Below are 20852 nucleotides of genomic sequence, written 5' to 3'. Positions count from 1 at the left end.
TAGGTAATACCTGCCGTGTGACTGGAGTTTAATATCCATTCTGGCGTGAGATACCAGAGGAATGTGTCCTTTGAAATAGGCTTTTTTCCCCTCCCTCTTACTGGGACTCAAACCAAAGTATTCGCCTTTGTTCTTTCACCATGACAGCACAAACCAGACCTCAACCGTCCACGCAACCCCTCCTCGGAGTCCTCACAACGGCATCACTGAAGACACAGAAACCTATTTCCAGAATTCCTATGAGAATTACGCACTGAGACGAAAAAAAAAAAAGAAAACTAAATGACAACTCTAAAAGGGTGGAAAGAGGCACTAATCTCTGCCGTTTTTCATTAGCGTGTGGTGCAGTTGATGTCTGAACTCCTCTCCCTAGAAGGAGATACTGAAGCTCAAAAAATGAAATTATTGAAAGCCTATTTTATGGCCTGATGAGAAAGGGTTTTAATATGCATCACAGATGGGGCATGTGGCATGCCTGTATATGAAAATCAAAGCTGCACAGTGCCCACAGATGGCCTGCTTATTCCTGGCGGTGCTCAGGCCAGATTATGTTTTGTCTACCCAGAACCTCAACAGCAGAAGAGGTGATGGGTTCAAGGGGATGTTAGCACCTCTATCACGATGGGTCCTTGGACCCCAGCCATGCCACTGCAGCTCTCACTCCCAACTCCACTGCGTCCCCCCGACCCGATCACCTCAGTAATCAAGCCCGCTGGGATAGTGATCTAAATCAAACGCAATGTCCATCTCATTAACGATTTATTTTTCAATCTGCTCAGTGTAATCTATGCACAAATAGTAAAGTAAATATGGTTTGTGGAGCCATACTTTGGTTCAGCTCCTTTACTTCTTCCACTGTTTCAGGGATGGTTTCTTTGTTCAGGCCCCATCAACAGGGACTTCTGGAGGCTAAGGCCTGACATATACAGTGCCTAAATTTGACCTTCCTATTTAGTAACAATGATTATTATTGTTTTAATAATGAGAAGCCCAGCATTGTGTCCATATCTTCATACTGTATAACTATCGGGAGGTGCAGAGGGGGAGGTCTTTAAAGGATGACCCAACGCAACAAAAATCATTTGTGCAAATGCATCCTGCAGCTTTAATCATGCATGGAGGGAGTGTTTAAATTTGTGCTATTGCTGGAGGCTGCGTTTGAGCGAGCATGGTCTTCTGACTCTTTCGAGAGGGTTTTATGCAGTGTTGAATGGCTAACTGTGGCACCGGATGTGCCATCTATGTATTTGCTTTCCCCTGGTAGTACTTATCACACCTAAGCCACTTAGGTGACAATAAGAAGACACACAGTACAGAAGTACCTTCTCATAGGAGTCGGTGAAATTATTGTCTACAGTAAAGTAATCCACCACAGACAGCCCTCTGAAGCAAATCTCCAAATTGGATTAATCGAGAGTGTTCTTGCTGTCTACCCGTTGGTCCATCACAGTGCTATGGCCCTGAAGTGCACATTGGGTTCAGAGAGGAAATATTGGGCCTAATTCACAATGAATTAAAGCATGAGGCCTTTAACCCATTGCGTTCTGGAACATCTCAGCCAGGCAGTAGATTTTGTGTGGATTTTAGCATCAGAAAGTACTTTTCGACTGCAAAGCGTGGCTCTCCCTCATCACCTACAGGAAACTGCTACCAAGAAACTGAGACAATGCCAGAAGAACATGACTGAACAATCACGGTCGAGGATAATGGTAAACCTCAAATGAATTCCTTTTCTGCATTCCAACCATTCAAACCTAAATACTGTAACCTGTATAGATGGGAGTTGTACTTGATAATAAAATAAGAGACCTTTAGAATACAAATGCAAAGAACACAGCTGAAGACCCCACAAATGTATATATTTAAAACTATTTTCTACGTGGTGTACTTGTTTCAACCTTCTAAAGCATCAAAAAAAAAAAAACACCGGTCCAGGTAAAAGATAAAGCCTGAGCGCAGCCAGCGGAGGAGAAGGTTTGAGACACATGGCAACAGCCCCTCCCCCACTGCAATCCACAGCACTGTACAGCAGGCTTCATTGTGGAGCGCATCCTAATCCTTAAAGGGGAACACTTCCATTTATGAATAAGATGCTCATAATGAAGCATATTAGCAGGGCGTTCAATGTACAAAAGCAGGACACTGGCCAGCTGGCCAAGGTGGAAACCAGTCTAAAAACACACCCTCCAAGTCTACAGGAAAAGGGAAGAGAGAAGAGAGAGAGACAGACAGAGAGAGTAAAGGCTGCCGACAGCTGTCTCTAAGCTGATCTCTCTACAGGTTTAGAGATGCTTTCCAAGGTCAGGGACTGGCAGCCCTTGAGACTGTGGAGAAAGAAACATCCGAGACGACCAATAATGGCCTTTAAATCCCCCATCAGGCACTCCCTCGATGCTAGGGGGGGGAGTTTGGGGGATGAAAATCGCAGGCTGATATGGGTTTGAATGAAACGAGTGATGGCATGTTGTGCTCAGAAACATCACATCGCCGGGTCTGAGCAGGAGATGCTCACAACCATCAGGTTCTCTCTCCCAGCCCCCCACCCCCCGCCTCGAACTCCCTGCATTCACAATGTCAGCCACTGAGCTCCAGCACGGCGAGGGAGAGAAGCAGCCAGCCTGCCTGTTCATGTGCTTCAGTATAATACGTGTCTTTGCAATTTTATCTTCGATACCAGGTTAGATGAGGGATTATATAGGATGAGCTTTTTTCAATTTAAACATCATTACATTAACCCAAGTGCCAGGATTCAAAAACAGGCAATATGTACCAGCCCCCTCCCTCCATCATTCATTTCAATTCACAAAGCCAAACAGCATGTCTTTTTTTGTTTTTTCTTCCGATGAAACCTTAAAAATGGTTCCATCCCTTTCTGCCTTTGTTATTTTACAATCCACGGCAAAGTCTACAATGTGTGATATACAGTATTGTATGCTATATCCCCAAATATACACATTTGTAACACTGTTTAAATTAGCAATTCAAGCTTACACAGTTAATTGATCGAGTGCCACAGCCAAGTGTAGACAGCTAATCACAGAATTGTATCATGCTAATACCAGGCTACAATGAGCACAGTGCTCTGGAGAATGCTTTACTATTAAAATAATCTATTCTATTAGTCCCTGTTGAAAAGCCTGTGAAAACGCTCACCAAAAACATGCAAACTGGGCCGTCTGTCTGCTGCTGCAGAAAAAAGGCAAACAAAATAACAGAAACAATAATAATCATGCAGACTGGAAAAAACCAAAGGATCCACAAATCTCTACACTAAAAACACAACTACCTCTGCAGACAGGTTTCTCTCTTACAGACACAGCTATTTACTGCACTGCACAACACCAAGAGAAGCTACTGCAAAACACAGAAATCCATCAATCGATCAATAATGCCATCATTCTTGAACAACGAGAGCAAAAAAGCAATATTCTTACCCAAATTCATCAAATGAATACATGGTCTGGCTGCTTGTTATCAAAAAAAGCAAGAAGAAAAAATGCAATCCTTTGTAAATTAGGAAGTTAATGAAAATAACTGCAGGAGGTTTAAGCTCAGGCTGTCAGTGAATGAAAAGGATGCATACTGCACATTTCTACCAGAGCTCCAGCACCGTGGAATAAGGTAATACCGGCCTGCAGTCCTGCAGCTTGGCGGAGCAGGCTGTGTGCAGGCAGCCGGAGTAGCGCGGAGAGAAGAGGCAGCCCTGTGACCATGTGATCACAGCAGCCCAGTCTCATTAACGCACTGAACTGCTCATCCACTCAAAGGATTGGAGAGCCTCGGTACAGCACAGCATAGCCCACCACGGCGCAGGCAGCCAGCTACACTGCTATAATATCATTCACAAACACAGGCCTGCTTATTATCCTCATTACCATACACAGCACACAGAAAAAGCGTCAGGAAAAAAGGGCTGCCATCCAGGCGAGGGTGAGAGTTTGGGTTTCATTTTTCCAGCCAACTTTGATTGCTGCTAAGGTTCGGGTGACGTTTCTACTGTGGTTAACTAGGACGGGATGAGATGCAGATTAGATGATGCTAAAATAATCCCTATGGCATGGGATGATTTAGATGTTTCTTTTTTAAGGTGTGGGTGAGGGTTACAGCTTCAAATTCACAACCAATATTGACATTGGTTGTGTTGCTCATCCTGCGCCTCAGGTTTACTGTTCAGACTCTGCAATGTTTCCTAATTTGTTGCATTTAACTCCTTTTACTGAGAACCAGCTACGATTTTGTAATATAAAGCTTCTCTTCATTACCTGTTTTGCACTGATGTAATCCTGCATACTGTTGTGTATATATTACATGTACGCAAGTTAAAAATACAAGCATCTGCTAAATGATAATAATAAATAATAATAATAGTATTATCTTATGTTGATCACACAAGCGTGGTGACAGGTGCATTGTGGGCTGCAGGAGAGCCTTTTGAACAGCAGCCTTGCTGATGTTATGTTCACTCCCTCCACCGTCCAATCATCTTCAAGGTTTGCTGCACAGGAGCCAATCACAGCTGTGGGTCGGTTGACACTCTACGCATGCCAAGTCATGTTCATTTTCTTAATAATGCTTGGTTATCGGTTTCATTGTATGTTGAAAAATCACTTTGAGTCATTCAATTGAGAAAGCATTAGTGAAAAGCGCAGAGTGTGTAATAGAAAGAGGAGCACCCAGCAGAATAGACCTCGCTCTGGAAGGTGGCAGGAAAACTGTTATGGAGAGAAAGGTACTACTATTATCACGACAACAATGACTTCCAAACAAAATCCAGCACACTGGAGAATGTACTGAAGCTTTTCTCTACTGTTAATAGCAATTATATAAGGAGCTTCTTTGGGATTTTAATCACTGGTTAACCTTTGTCTTTGTTAGTTCTTGCAGTATTGGACCAAATAGAATTGAATTAATTCTGTCTCCAGGAATACTGCGAAAAGTGAAGTGAGACTGGTCCTGATTACTCTTAAAAGCAGATTTAAGTGTGGCTAAATGGTTTAATGGGACTCTGCCAGCTACAGCGTACCATGGGCTCTACTTGATGACAGTGGATCTCCAACATTCCAGGAGATTAAATAACATATCAAGACCCTGCCGAACTGTACAGTGTTTCAACGAGAGACACATACACACAGAAGATTTAAGGGGTTACGGGGTTATGGTTCCTACACCTGTCACCATCGGAGATTTTAGATTTATTTATCCACAGCCCCCAGAACCTGCAGCAGCTGAGGTGTTTTGCAAGTGGACTTCTCCTGCAATTGGATTTCATCTGGACTATTTCAAACATAGATCAATAAGCTGCTTTCATGCAGCGAGGTCACAGAACCAAAAACCATTCTCATCCCAGCAAAGGAGCTTCCAAGGGTTTAGCCAAGTGAGCTATACAAGTTTATAATTAGTCAGGTCCCAGGACTGGCTGAGCTATCAAGCTCTTGAACTTTGGAGTTGCGGGTAAAGTTCAGAGTAGGTGAGAGTGACAGATTGGAGATCTAATAGTGAGAGGAGAGGGCATTATTTTTGGTCTGTTTCTTTATTTGCTTTTTATGTAAACTGTAGGGAAGAGCATAGTTGGTAAGTAATGCACTAAAGCATGTTTATTTTGTAAAGCATCTTGTAGGTGTGGGACGTAGTGTCAAGAGGCATCACACCTTTAATCTGATGGAAACTTTGATACAATTTCTTGCTCTTGCTCGCTCAGTCTTGGTAAAGGCGTTATCGACTGCAAATTACAACACTCATACTTGTGTTTAAGTTTCTCTAATCCTTCCCCAATCATGCGACCAAGTCTTATTACAAACAACAGTGATCTTTTGTCATTTTTTCTCGGTATGGTTATTAAGTGTTACCGTGTGAATAATAATATTCGTTTTCAGATCTAACATTATTTTAATCTCATTAAGGGCTAGACCAAATCAAAACGTTGACCTACCTGCAAATCGCAAATTACAAACTTGTACCCTATGGAACTTTTATGCATCAATAGTATAATGTGGTTTCTAACAATATATTAAACTGCGATAGGGAATAGATTTGTATTTTGCGATTTGAAGGTAGGTCGACATTTTGATCTGGTCTAGCCCAAAGTCTAATATCCTTAACTGCCACTTATTCGGTACTGATGGAGGACCTGTATCTCTGCTTAATCAAAGGCACTGAAAAATAAAGTCATCCTTCTCAGGAGAAACTTACCAGCCGACAAGAACACACAAACATTATGATCACTTATGTCCCTTAGAACCAAACAATTTGTACCAAGAAAGATAAATAACTTGATTTGGAAATGACTCCCCCTCCTGTTATGTAAAGACATCTTCTGCCAACCCACATTTTCTATCTAAACTGCTCGCAGATAAATGAATCACTCAGCACATTCCTGAACATGGTTCTACCTTTGGAACATATGAATCACCATATAAACAGTTTATAAAGTAGGACACCCATTCAGTGTATATGACTGGCATGGATTGAAGTGATCTGATTTGCAGTTCATACATAAACACAAAAAAACTAGCCCAGGTTGACAGATAGATAGATTATACTATTTTATACTATTTTAAAATCTATTTCAATTCTTCCACATGGGACCAATGTGCTCTGTGAATCAATGACATTTCCTTAAGATCTCTTGAACACACTCCCTCGCAGTTTGGATGTCTCCCATTTCCTTCAGTGAGGCCAGTCACCTTGTACTGAGTACGATTTAAGTCTTCCTTTTGGCTTGGTGTAAGGGAATAGTTTCAGGGACCACAGGTCACACCCACGAGGAGCTAAAAGAACCATTGAATAAATTAGGTCTCTTCTCTGCTGAAGAACCAGAGCATTTTTTAACACTCCACATCTGTCACAGCTTTACAGAAGAATTCACTAATAAAATATGGAAACGTGCCTTATTCCAAATTCCATGAATGGCAGAAATTTCTGAAGCTGGTAATACACTGCAGTGCACCATGGTAGCTTAACAATATTTAATCACATTCTTTATTACGGAATGACAGTGTAAGAAAACCTCCGTACCTTCTAATACGTGCATTCATTCAAGAAGTTAGAGATTTTAATTAAAATGTCATCTTTCCTGGTATTTAATATGAACACTTCATATCCCAGGGGTAAGATACAAATCCAGAGTAGGATGACAATAGTACTTCACAGACGCAGCTGTCATGGCGGGGCACACATACGCACTCATTACCAGGAGAGAGAAACTCACAATGTTCCAGAGAGCAAGGAAAAGCAGAAGCTACAGAGGTCACACAAACTAACCAAAATAAACATGTATAGGCTACATACACATACACACAAATACAAATATCAATAGTTATTTAGCAAATGTATTTGAGCATTGTCATTATTCCAGGTTTATGTAAGTCTTATTTACTTGAAAATTTATTTATAAGTGTTGTTTTACAGAAGTCCTTACATGCAACTGTTTGTTTTATTGTTACCAAAGGTGGCACGTTAATATATCGCTTAAACCAGCCTTGTATTGAGAATCTTTTCCAATAAGACAGCTTAATTATAGTGCTGGGCTGGGGATGAGAACGAACCCGATACTCCATCTGGATCCACGCAGTCAATGCATACTTGTGTAGACCCTTGTTAGGCAGTAACCTCATGGTCTAAACTGCCAGTTGTTGACATGCCAACTTGAAGCACTGAACTAGTTATTAGTTACATAAAATTAGAAACATTTTGTACAGTTCATAAAAATAGCAGCGCCAGTGTAGGTGGAAATGTGCTGGCATATGGCTTCACTGCCTGGAGGTCTGCTCAACATACAACAAAACACAAACAAAATGATTCAACACTTTTCCTGTATTGGATTATTCGAAAATGATTGAAATGGTTGTGTCCCCTTTCCAAAAAACGCTTATTATAGCCTTTCTGCAACGTAAAGAAAACATGACATATTTAGCTGTTTGTGGTAAATGATATCAGCTTAACAAATATAAAGCACTGTAAAACTATAGTTCTTTTTTTCTATCTATGGATATTTGTGCATTTAAAAGGCAAAACCAAGGAGGTCTGCTTACCGGTGTATTTGCAGAGAAAGTGACATTGGCCACAGTGCTCATTCACAGACACAAATCCAGATGTCTACAGCAGCATTTTCTAACCAGTGAGCTGTGGCACATTGTGTATAATCAGGCATGAACAGGTGTGCCTCAGAGTTTCTGAAAATCTATCTTTGGGCAAATTTCTATTTTCAGATCTTCCATAATTTTTTTAGTCACTTAAATATGCAAGTCTTCAAAATTCAATTTAACTGTGATGAGAGGCCATAACACATTGTAATAGATCAGTAGACTATATGCCCCTCAAAGGAGCCTGAACTCCAACCAGCTAGGCCCATACAAATCTACACTCAATAGCAGATCAGTAGAAAAGCAACCCGAAGTTTGATGGATGAGATTCTGTGACTGATAAATTATGAGCTACCAAATCGGCGGGTATTTGTTGGGGTGTTTACAAATATACAAAACAAGGACAGGCATAGTTCTCATAGTTCTCATCATATAATACCTGCAAATAGCTCAGCCCAGTGCAATAAGCATTTTGGATAAGCATACAGAAGAGAAATGGGCAAAAGTTGAACGTAAGCACTTTGTTTTTAAGACAAAATTAAAAGTAGCCACACTTCTCACCATAACTACAATAACATCAATACAATCAGGTGTCGTTTCTTGAGAAACACTTGACAATCTACTTCCATTGTCAGAAATGCATTGGTCAAGACAAACAGATATTAAACCACTGTATACATATTAAAACAAATTAAGATACACCGATCTGCCATAACATTATGACCACCTGCCTAATATTGTGTAGGTCCCCCTTTTGCCGTCAAAACAGCCCTGACTCATCAAGGCATGGACTCCACTAGACCTCTGAAGGTGTGCTGTGGTATCTGGCACCAAGACGTTAGCAGCAGATCCTTTAAGTCCTGTAAGTTGCGAGGTGGGGCCTCCATGGATCGGACTTGTTTGTCCAGCACATCCCACAGATGCTCGATTGGATTGAGATCTGGGGAATTTGGAGGCCAATTCAACACCTTGGACTCGTGATTCATCAGACCAGGCCACCTTCTTCCATTGCTCCGTGGTCCAGTTCTGATGCTCACGTGCCCATTGTAGGTGCTTTCGGCAGTGGACAGGGGTCAGCATGGGCACCCTGACTGGTCTGCGGCTACGCAGCCCCATATGCAACAAACTGCGATGCACTGTGTGTTCTGACACTTTTCTATCAGAACCAGCATTAACTTTTTCAGCAATTTGAGCTACAGTAGCTCATCTGTTGGATCGGACCACAAGGGCCCGCCTTCGCTCCCCACGTGCATCAGTGAGCCTTGGCCGCCTATGACCCTGTCGCCGGTTCACCGCTTTTCCTTCCTTGGACCACTTTTGATAGGTACTGACCACTGAGACCGGGAACACCCCACAAGAGCTGCAGTTTTGGAGATGTTCTGACCCAGTCGTCTAGCCATCACAATTTGGCCCTTGTCAAAGTCGCTCTGATCCTTACGCTTGCCCATTTTTCCTGCTTCTAACACATCAACTTTGAGGACAAAATGTTCACAAAATGTTCACCCACTGACAGGTGCCATGATAACGAGATTATCAGTGTTATTCACTTCACCTGTCAGTGGTCATAATGTTATGGCTGATCGGTGTATATAATAATAATAATAATAATAATAATAATAATAATAATAATAATAATAATAATAATAAAGATTGTGCAGGAGAAGATTAATTACACAGCGTGGTCACCTGTAGGCAACTAAAATAAATGTTAAAACCCAAACATAGAAAGGATCACCATGGTGACTAAAACACTTTGAGAACTGTGGTTATGGGCTCAATAAGGGCAAAGATTTAAGCTGCTTCACAGTTTGGCCTCAATAAACTCAACAGATTTTTTCCAAAAGTGCTTATTCTACAAGAAGAGTTTACATTTGGGACTTATAATGTTATCCTTGTTAAAATTACATTTTGAAGACAGTTTAGAAACCTTGCTGTCCTAATATGGTTACAGAAGTACACTTATGCAGCCAGTGTGAGACTCAGGCCTGTTCTGTCTCCATGCAGGACGAGAGTGATGTTTGCAGTACAGGGAGCCAAAACTGCAGGATCCAGAGGGAATCTTATGAATGAATAAATACCTATATGTATGCATACTTACAGAATGACATGATGTTTGAGGGAGTTTTGTTCAGAAAAGGAAAAATATTGAGGTTATTTTGCATGTTTTATTAAAGTAAAGACACGTAAACTGCTGAAACTCCTGTATGAACAGGGACACACCGGCAAGCACAAAATATATTCTCCACCCTCTGACATCTCCCAGAAACACACAGTGTGGGTTACCAGCTTGAAAAAACCTCAGTCCTGTTTCCTGCCAAGAATCAGAGAATTCGCACCTCAGTATCACACTGCTCTGTCTTTAGAAATACCCCAAAAGCATATGGTTAATAACGAAGGGAAAAAACTTTACATAGAGTGCTGTAAACTAGCCCTTGGGTAGGCTGCATAGATTACAATGGCCAAGGGTGATAAATAAATGATAGGATATTAAAGATATACAACACTTAAATACAAATCAGATACAGTGAGGGAAAAAGTATTTGATCCCCTGCTGATTCTGTATGTTTGCCCACTGACAAAGAAAGGATCAGTCTATAATTTTAATGGTAGGTGTATTTTAACAGTGAGAGACAGAATAACAACAAACAAATCCAGAAAAACGCATTTCAAAAAAGTTTTAAATTGATTTGCATGTTAATGAGGGAAATAAGTATTTGATCCCCTATCAATCAGCAAGATTTCTGGCTCCCAGGTGTCTTTTATACAGGTAACGAGCTGAGATTAGGAGCACTCTCTTAAAGGGAGTGCTCCTAATCTCAGCTCATTACCTGTATAAAAGACACCTGTCCACAGAAGCAATCAATCAATCAGATTCCAAACTCTCCACCATGGCCAAGACCAAAGAGCTGTCCAAGGATGTCAGGGACAAGATTGTAGACCTACACAAGGCTGGAATGGGCTACAAGACCATCGCCAAGCAGCTTGGTGAGAAGGTGACAACAGTTGGTGCGATTATTCGCAAATGGAAGAAACACAAAGTAACTGTCAGTGTCCCTCGGTCTGGGGCTCCATGCAAGATCTCACCTCGTGGAGTTTCAATGATCATGAGAACGGTGAGGAATCAGCCCAGAACTACACGGGAGGGTCTTGTTAATGATCTCAAGGCAGCTGGGACCATAGTCACCAAGAAAACAATTGGTAACACACTATGCCGTGAAGGACTGAAATCCTGGAGCGCCCGCAAGGTCCCCCTGCTCAAGAAAGCACATGTACAGGCCTGTCTGAAGTTTGTCAATGAACATCTGAATGATTCAGAGGAGAACTGGGTGAAAGTGTTGTGGTCAGATGAGACCAAAATCGAGCTCTTTGGCATCAACTCAACTCGCCGTGTTTGGAGGAGGAGGAATGACCCCAAGAACACCATCCCCACCGTCAAACATGGAGGTGGAAACATTATGCTTTGGGGGTGTTTTTCTGCTAAGGGGACAGGACAACTGCACCGCATCAAAGGGACGATGGACGGAGCCATGTACCGTCAAATCTTGGGTGAGAACCTCCTTCCCTCAGCCAGGGCATTGAAAATGGGTCGTGGACGGGTATTCCAGCATGACAATGACCCAAAACACACAGCCAAGGCAACAAAGGAGTGGCTCAAGAAGAAGCACATTAAGGTCCTGGAGTGGCCTAGCCAGTCTCCAGACCTTAATCCCATAGAAAATCTGTGGAGGGAGCTGAAGGTTCGAGTTGCCAAACGTCAGCCTCAAAACCTTAATGACTTGGAGAGGATCTGCAAAGAGGAGTGGGACAAAATCCCTCCTGAGATGTGTGCAAACCTGGTCACCAACTACAAGAAACGTCTGACCTCTGTGATTGCCAACAAGGGTTTTGCCACCAAGTACTAAGTCGAAGGGGTCAAATACTTATTTCCCTCATTAACATGCAAATCAATTTATAACTTTTTTGAAATGTGTTTTTCTGGATTTTTTTGTTGTTATTCTGTCCCTCACTGTTAAAATACACCTACCATTAAAATTATAGACTGATCATTTCTTTGTCAGTGGGCAAACGTACAAAATCAGCAGGGGATCAAATACTTTTTTCCCTCACTGTAACACATTGGCAGAGATGTGGTTTTAATATGGGGGTTAACACACAAGATTCCACACCTCAACAGAATTTGAACTACATCCTGCACCTTCTCATGTTTTCACACTCTGCTTTGCAGTTGAGCTTCACCAACCCTCCTCAATATGTGTTTTAGGTTCAGTCCAGTCTTGGGAAGGCTTAAAATGTGTTTTTACTAGGAGGGAGCGTGCCCTGAAAAGCATTCGTTGTACTGTGTGCTGTACTTGTACAGACAGCTGTGCAAGGCATGCTGGGAGCAGAACAGTATAGCCCTGAGCCAGGATCATAACTAGGGATGTGATGTCATGATTGACTATTTACTGCTTCCATTAAAAAGTGGCTATAGAGTTCAGATTATTGCAATCAAACTGGAAAAAAAAAAAAAAAAAAAACACTTGACACTTGACTGTCTATTACTAAACAATAAAAATATGAATTGGATCAAAGACTGTGAGCCCATGAGGCGATGAAGCATGTGATGAAGGGAACTACAGAACTTCTTACTGCATTAACTTATAGATCCATCATTCAATACAGCTGTTTTATTTTACAGCTGTATTTTTATTTCTTACAAGAAGAAAACTTAAAGTGACTTATACACACTGCATTAAATGCTGATGTCAGTTTCTGGAGATTAATAGAGATTTATTTTAGTGTACATAACAGCCAACTCTATTGGTAGTATATGATATCATTTCAGAGTGTCTGAACAGACTTGCAATGGTAAAGAGCAATGGAAAATCATGCCAGGTTGGAAAACCTTTAAGAATAATACATCCATAAGTACCAACAAGAAAATACAGTATAAGGTGCAAATTGCAACCTCTGTGTTTCCAGTTCAGGTATGAGGTGACCTTAAAACTCTTTCAACAGGAGCATCCTTCCACTCAAGACACATAGCCACTAACAACTACAGTACGATCTAGCAATTCTGTCTAATGCACTGCATTGATCTTCATCACAGCATTCATCTCACTTCACCCTAATGGATCACCAGTATCACAGCGCATCGCAGACAGCAATAACAGAGAACTCTTCATTTCCTAAATATGAATCATAGTTGGCACAGCTGTAATGCAGGTCACGTAGAATCCAAACCAGTAAAAGGCTACTATAAATCCCAAGTGCGTATGATCAATAAAATATACCCGTCCTGACTGATTTAGCACCACAGAGTGAATTTAATTAACATGTCAGAAGGCACTATAGCTCACACACAGGAGCTGTATGTAGTCTGCATTCAAGACATCTCTTAGCAACAAACCCATTCCACAAACACAAAGCCGGACCAGTTTAATATTCCACATGAAACGCCGCAATCGCAACACTATCTATCTTCCTATGAGCGCCTTAGTTTTATTATATAAATTGGGTAATTCTGTTGTTGCCCTTAGTTAATGTAATTGACCCCATTCCCATTCCTGCAAAGTGCTTCAGTGGGTTAAATCAAGCAGCTAATGCCCACTGGCTCAGAGACGTGCAGTCCGAGACCAGCCGCACACATCTCCACTCGGAGCAGTGGACAGACTGCAGTGGAGGATGTCTGAGGCCAATACCCCATGACTCATGCCTCCCATTTTACAGACACCAAGACATAAGGGTCTAGTCTTGAGCAATGACTGTAGCCTTCAATTATTTCCTTTGCTCGCAATGAGGGGTAAAGTGAGAGAGTAGAGGGACTCCATTTGATACTAGGAGGACTGCTCTGTTGGATAACTCAATACCGCGCCACAGCAGGATATAAAATATATTTCATAGCCACAGGGAATCCCCCCACAGATCAACCAAAACCCATCTATTAAGGATAATCCCAAGATAACTGCAGACAGGCGCTTGGTCAAATCCAAGGGGATTTCCCAGTACTGTGAAACATCCATCCATCCATCCCAGAAGGGTACAGGTTGATACAGCCAACCCATTACACTTCCCAGTGCTCTCCCATTACAATTACTTTATAGTGCTATGTAAAAAAACTTTTTTTGTGTTCAATTTCCTCCTTTTGTCCTTATTGCATGTTAAACAAGATTTCATGGGAGGATTTATATTCAGCTACCCACTAGGTCCTGCATCCCGTCTGACCTCTCAGTTGTCAGTCACACAGATTACAAATTGATGACGTAAAATCCATAGTGCTTCTTTCTACACAGAGGAGCTTTCCCTACACTGTGGACAGTGAAACATACAGAGAAACCTGTTTTTTAAACTTAACTGTTCTTTCGAAAACTGGCAATGACACTATCCTGTTGTAATATGACCAAGAATATAAAGACAAAGTACAGCACATGGAATGAACACAAAGTCTGGTGAACAACAACAGAGAGATGGCCGGGCGTATTGTTGGCCTCACCGGGCCCGGGACCTGAGAATTTGCATTCCATTTTTGGGCAAATGTCCTGAAACTTGAACACTGGGGACTAATTTTAGTTTCCGTTATGAAACATGGAAAAATAAGTCTGTATCAGATGCAAATATGCTTCTATAATAATTAACTTAGTTGCTTAGTGGTGTTGTTCTGTGAATCTGACCCATTTTAAAGAAAGGGTTATACTTTTAAATGATAAAAACACAAAACAACACCAACAACATATTCTTAATAAATAAACATTCTGTAAAACTTTCAGTCATCTGTTTTCCGCAATTCTGTAACTGGACAATTTTCTCTTAACTTTTATTCTGAAAGTAGGCCTGAGGAAGGCTCACACCACAATATCTATGAAAACACACATAATAAAGCACTATCAGCAACTATTCTTCCTGTTCGGCAGAAAATGCTCAAGCATTTGAAAAAAAACCCACTGTAAGCCTTCAAGCCTCAGCATGCGGCAGAATGTAAAAAACAAATATACACTCACCTAAAGGATTATTAGGAACACCTGTTCAATTTCTCATTAATGCAATTATCTAACCAACCAATCACATGGCAGTTGCTTCAATGCATTTAGGGGTGTGGTCCTGGTCAAGACAATCTCCTGAACTCCAAACTGAATGTCTGAATGGGAAAGAAAGGTGATTTAAGCAATTTTGAGCGTGGCATGGTTGTTGGTGCCAGACGGGCCGGGCAGTATTTCACAATCTGCTCAGTTACTGGGATTTTCACGCACAACCATTTCTAGGGTTTACAAAGAATGGTGTGAAAAGGGAAAAACATCCAGTATGCGGCAGTCCTGTGGGCGAAAATGCCTTGTTGATGCTAGAGGTCAGAGGAGAATGGGCCGACTGATTCAAGCTGATAGAAGAGCAACTTTGACTGAAATAAGCACTCGTTACAACCGAGGTATGCAGCAAAGCATTTGTGAAGCCACAACACGTACAACCTTGAGGCGGATGGGCTACAACAGCAGAAGACCCCACCGGGTACCACTCATCTCCACTACAAATAGGAAAAAGAGGCTACAATTTGCACAAGCTCACCAAAATTGGACAGTTGAAGACTGGAAAAATGTTGCCTGGTCTGATGAGTCTCGATTTCTGTTGAGACATTCAGATGGTAGAGTCAGAATTTGGCGTAAACAGAATGAGAACATGGATCCATCATGCCTTGTTACCACTGTGCAGGCTGCTGGTGGTGGTGTAATGGTGTGGGGGATGTTTTCTTGGCACACTTTAGGCCCCTTAGTGCCAATTGGGCATCGTTTAAATGCCACGGCCTACCTGAGCATTGTTTCTGACCATGTCCATCCCTTTATGACCACCATGTTCCCATCCTCTGATGGCTACTTCCAGCAGGATAATGCACCATGTCACAAAGGTCGAATCATTTCAAATTGGTTTCTTGAACATGACAGTGAGTTCACTGTACTAAACTGGCCCCCACAGTCACCAGATCTCAACCCAATAGAGCATCTTTGGGATGTGATGGAACAGGAGCTTCGTGCCCTGGATGTGCATCCCACAAATCTCCATGAACTGCAAGATGCTATCCTATCAATATGGGCCAACATTTCTAAAGAATGCTTTCAGCACCTTGTTGAATCAATGCCACGTAGAATTAAGGCAGTTCTGAAGGCGAAAGGGGGTCAAATACAGTATTAGTATGGTGTTCCTAATAATCCTTTAGGTGAGTGTATATGCTACTTGCTACGTATACAAATGAAATCAAGCAGTAATTCCTGCATTATCGCTTATATATATTGTAAATTGTGATGCAATATTTAGGTTCGTGCTGCATTTTGATGTGCCAAATATTAAATGGGGTCAGAGTGAGTAAAAGTTTGGAAAGCCCTGAAATGGAGAGACAAGCCACTGGACATACCTGCACTGAGACAAACACAACCTTGATTCTATGGAGATATGACTGCTCAGATGCTACCAGAAATACAATCGCCGATGAACAAGACCATGCCTGTCATCGTTCTCCATGTTTGCTCATTCACTGATTCTACTGTGTCTCTCTGGAAAGCTGTTATTTCTGTACAGCAATACTGTGAATATTTAAGATACTGCAGCGGTGCCCTGATCAGTGTTTGAGAGTCGCCCAAGATTACCCTGACACAATACAGACCTTTTGATCAGTGCAAATAGCAAAAAAGGATTCACCCATTAAGTGCCATCAGAGGTCAGCCAGGCAACCCAGCAAAAAGTGTCATTATGGGTAACTATGGAAACACACTGGGGGGTTGTGTTCCAGGATGAAATAAATACAACTCTCTCTGCTGGGCCTACCTGAAAGGGCATCTAATAAAAAAATGACTTGTCTTTAAATTGGTTGTGAAGCCCAGTGCCATTCAACTCCAAAAAATGACACATTCCTTTTTACAGAGTCAAGTCTGAGGGAGTGGTATACAGGGATACTTCAAAACATCTACTCCATCAATCCACATAACAGAGTGGATATTAAACTTAAGATTGCTGACTGTGGACTACACTTGGTTTTAATAATAAAATAAAAATATTAATAGTCCTCTGTTGAACCCCCAAGGACTGTTGCAACAATTTCCATGCAGCTCATAACACTAAAGTATAATTTTATATTTATAACAGTTAGATTGCTATTTTATTGCTATTACCCACAGTTTAGGCCTTCTAAAACCAGTGCAACATAACACAAAACCACCTTCGGCTAGTCATTTAAAGGTATCTACATTCACAATGATCTCTCTTCCTTTTGGCTCGGGAAAACAATACCATATGTTTTCAAGCCACTATAAAATTATTTGGTATGCAGAAGCGAGTTTTCCTTCCGAACCGCCAAGAATGGCCACACGCCTTCTTCTGTCTGCGCTCTATACAATGTGCTCCTAACCTTGGGAAATACAGTTTATGCAGAAAGACTGCCCTACTGCCAAAGTCAGTTAGCCTCAACCTGGCAAAATAAGAGCTTGTCCTCCGGAGAGACTTGCAAAGAGGATGAAAACACAGAACTGCATTTGCTGCCATATAAAACACAGTGTAACAAAGCCAGAGAGAGTACCAACAAAGGGCTAAATCTATGGTCACGTTCCACCGAAAGGACATCTTTAAAAATGTAACATCATTTTGAAACCCTAGGATTTTGATGTGCTTGCCTCTTCCACAGATGAAAGCTTCAGAGCATTAGGGCAGGATCCCTTGAGGAAGATTTGTGAAGCATGTTGAGATGTCTTGAAGTTAAATCTTCTAAGAATATTTTTTGATATATTCCTAAAATGGGCATGAAGACAAATCCCAGACTCTGAAGTACTAGGCAGGATGTCAAAATTCAAAAGGTAAAACACACTGGTGCGCTGGCAGCCGTTAATTTGAGAGTAAATGATGGTGCACAGCATGACTCATATTTTGGCACGCATTGGTCAATCAATACTATCTTTAAATTACGGGAAAAACACGAATTTGTGGAGAAGACAGTACAAACTCTAAGGATGTGTGTACAATGCCAGCATTTTGCACAATTAAGACAGCTGTGAAACGCCTCTGTGGAGATGTGTTTAAAGAAAACAGTCTGCGTTGCTTCACTGGTATGTGATGAGATCCATGACATGTTTATCAGACCTCATTTCATTTTTGGTCTGTTTAAACACAATGTGGTTATATTTAGCTACCCTGTATCCAAGCCGTATACACTGCTGAGAAATGTTTAATTTCGCGTGGAGAGATAAAATAGTTTGGCTCCGACATCAGTTCAGGCAGAAAAACCCCAAACCAAACAAGGGTTCTGTAACAACAGCTGGTTCAGGAGGTAACGGGTTGAAATAAGGTCCACACACACACACACACACACACTGATACACAAATACAGGAGGAAGGACATTTGGCCTGTGTGTGACAAAGGATGTATATTTAAAACCTATTTCATTTCAACAATGCCTTCTGTTTTATGTTCCCAAATTTAAGTTAACACACATTTCATTAGATGTTTCCCTGCGTGTCATTCCTAGCTGGGAATAACTGTGCTTTTAGCCTCCACTGTTAAAGTGTGTCATTGGTGGCAGCTGAGGACAGCAGAGGAAAATGACGCTCTCTGGAGGGGTGATGTTCAATGGCCCTTCACTCTCCTGGTGTCTGTTCAGTCGATGACCTTCACCTTCACAGACAGTGTGTGCAATAATCTTCATATTGGCCCATGCTAATTACACTTTATGCAAAGCTACTGTTTCAGAAATAATAATAATACATTGATGAGTTGATTAGAGGCTAAACATAGAACTTCTACTGCTTGCAAAAAAAGAAAAAAGAATCTAGTCAAATTACAATTAGGCTGTGCCAATTTGTGATGAAGGGACATTTATTTAACTTGCACTATTATGGTTTGCTATACTGTCTTGCAATTCTCTGCAAAAGCTAACCGATTACAAACAGACATTGACTCAAGTTTCCTGGGTTTTCCAACGAAGGCAAATTCAAACCCAGACTGTTATATTCTTTGTAGGAATTTATATCTATGCCAAACAAGCGTTGCTTTTTCTTCCCCGACCGCAATCACAGTCACCACACAGCAGTATTGAAGTGGGGATGGGCCAGGTCCCACACAGCTCTTTACTCATGTGTTACACATCTGAATTTACTAACACTGAGGACCACTTGCTCAGTGCCACCACGAAACGCCTCCCCTCGCCAGAGAAGGAGCAGGACAATCCAGAGCCAGCACTGGGGAGATCTGCCACCAACCAATACATGAACCCCTTCTGCTTCAGTGCAAAACCAGCTTTCACCACTTACCAGCTGATGTCTGAAGGAGAAAAAACATAAACAGCATGTGTTAAACTGTGCAGCTCCACCTCAGAATGGACTGGTATGACCCCAACCCGATTTATTCTGCACTTTCAGCATATTCTCACACCAGCACTACTACACAAACAGCCCCCGCAATTAGGAGCCAGGCACACTGTATACTAATCCCCTCAGATGGGATGGGGAGCACACAGTCAGTCTGGCGTGCAGTCTGTAAAATAACCTATGAAATTGGCCTGGATTTAATGCAGCCCCCACAGCCCCTCTGCTTACCTCATTTTCCTCTTTGTTTGGGGAAAAGCAGCAATAATCGATATGCAGTCTTTGTGTCTCTCAGGCTCGGCAAGGGTAGGGGAAACAATTATTATTCTTTCAATGCTGATACACCGATATCGTCTGTCTGTCGGGGAATGCAGTGGCTCGGTCTGCTGCTGATGCTGCGCAGCGCCAGTCAAAGGCTGCGGGATCCCCCAGATTTCCTCTCGGCTCTTGAGCCCGTTTGCATTCCTCTCTCTGTGTCGCTGCTTGCCGGTTTACTTAGTCCCATGTTTGCCCGCTGCTGGCTGTTGCCTTTCTGGAGAGACGGGTCATCGTGGTTGACAGCTGCTCCAGAGTTGCCATCTTTCCTTCTTCCCCCCGTGGTGTCTGGGAAGGAGAGATGAATGGAGACGCGGCGCAGAGCAGCCGGGGCTCTGCTGCCCACTGCTGACGGACGCTTCCCACTCCAGCGAAATAAAACCACGCAGAGGGGAGCTCCCCTGTTTCCTCTCTGCTCGTCCCTTGAAACTGTACACACACCACAATAACAACACAGTGGCGCTCCAGAAATGTGCATGTATCCTCCAGTGTACCTTTGAATCCTGCAGGATTGACCATCCTGGAGTTTTGCATGGGATTTCCTTAGTACTATCAGTCTAGGCACTGACAGAATCCTGTATAAAATGTATATACTTTATTTTAATATTGTCTGGTTCAATGCATCATATAAAATACATTATCAAAATAGTATTTGCAAAATACTGTATTCTAGATTTGATGTCATTCTATACTGTATATGTGTGATTCTGGCTGATTAGCACTAATCTTAGACTATTTAAGGTATGGCCGTCTAAGACTAGCACTAATGGGCCATATGTGTTTTCAGCAAACAATTAGTCTTCAGGACACCGTTTCTCCATTTGACCCTCAGACCTTGCCACTATCCACCTGACAAAAAGAAGCCTACAAAAACACACACACCCCAAGGAGAAATAGTGGCATAACCTTGGGGTTTCTCCTTTCCTGTTGCTTCCTGCTCTCCGCCCCACGTAGAGCAGAAGGGCCATAAACAGCACACTTGTCAGCACGGCCCACAGCGCGCTCTGCTCATGTGACGGTGTTGTGCAAAGCCATCTCTGGAAAAGCACTCGGAAGAGTCGGGGAGAGTGCCGCTCATCTCGGAGAGGTGGATCTGTAGAGGATAAGTCTAGTCTCTTGATCCCCTGCATTTAATAACAGGCG

At 42.0% G+C, this 20852-nt stretch overlaps 1 protein-coding gene across 11 annotated transcripts in view; it reads right to left on the bottom strand.

The window, feature by feature from the left end:
• Window positions 1–20209, bottom strand: part of evla (Enah/Vasp-like a) — a 77366-nt gene extending 57157 nt beyond the window's left edge. For 4 of the 11 annotated variants that reach the window (XM_066694408.1, XM_066694405.1, XM_066694409.1 and 1 more), the window contains exon 1: window positions 3435–3697. In XM_066694408.1, coding sequence (XP_066550505.1) covers window positions 3435–3457 — 23 coding nt within the window. In that variant the 5' untranslated portion in view covers window positions 3458–3697. Of the gene's footprint in view, window positions 1–3434; window positions 3699–19625 lie in introns of those variants that run through there. The other 7 variants (XM_066694404.1, XM_066694406.1, XM_066694407.1 and 4 more) reach the window with 6 other exon arrangements.
• Between the last annotated feature and the right edge of the window lie 643 nt (window positions 20210–20852).

The sequence above is a fragment of the Amia ocellicauda genome, chromosome 21 (assembly GCF_036373705.1).
Source record: "Amia ocellicauda isolate fAmiCal2 chromosome 21, fAmiCal2.hap1, whole genome shotgun sequence".
Lineage (NCBI taxonomy): Eukaryota > Metazoa > Chordata > Actinopteri > Amiiformes > Amiidae > Amia > Amia ocellicauda.
The sequence above is the reverse complement of the archived record's forward strand: the minus strand, read 5'-3'. Positions and strand labels throughout refer to the sequence as shown.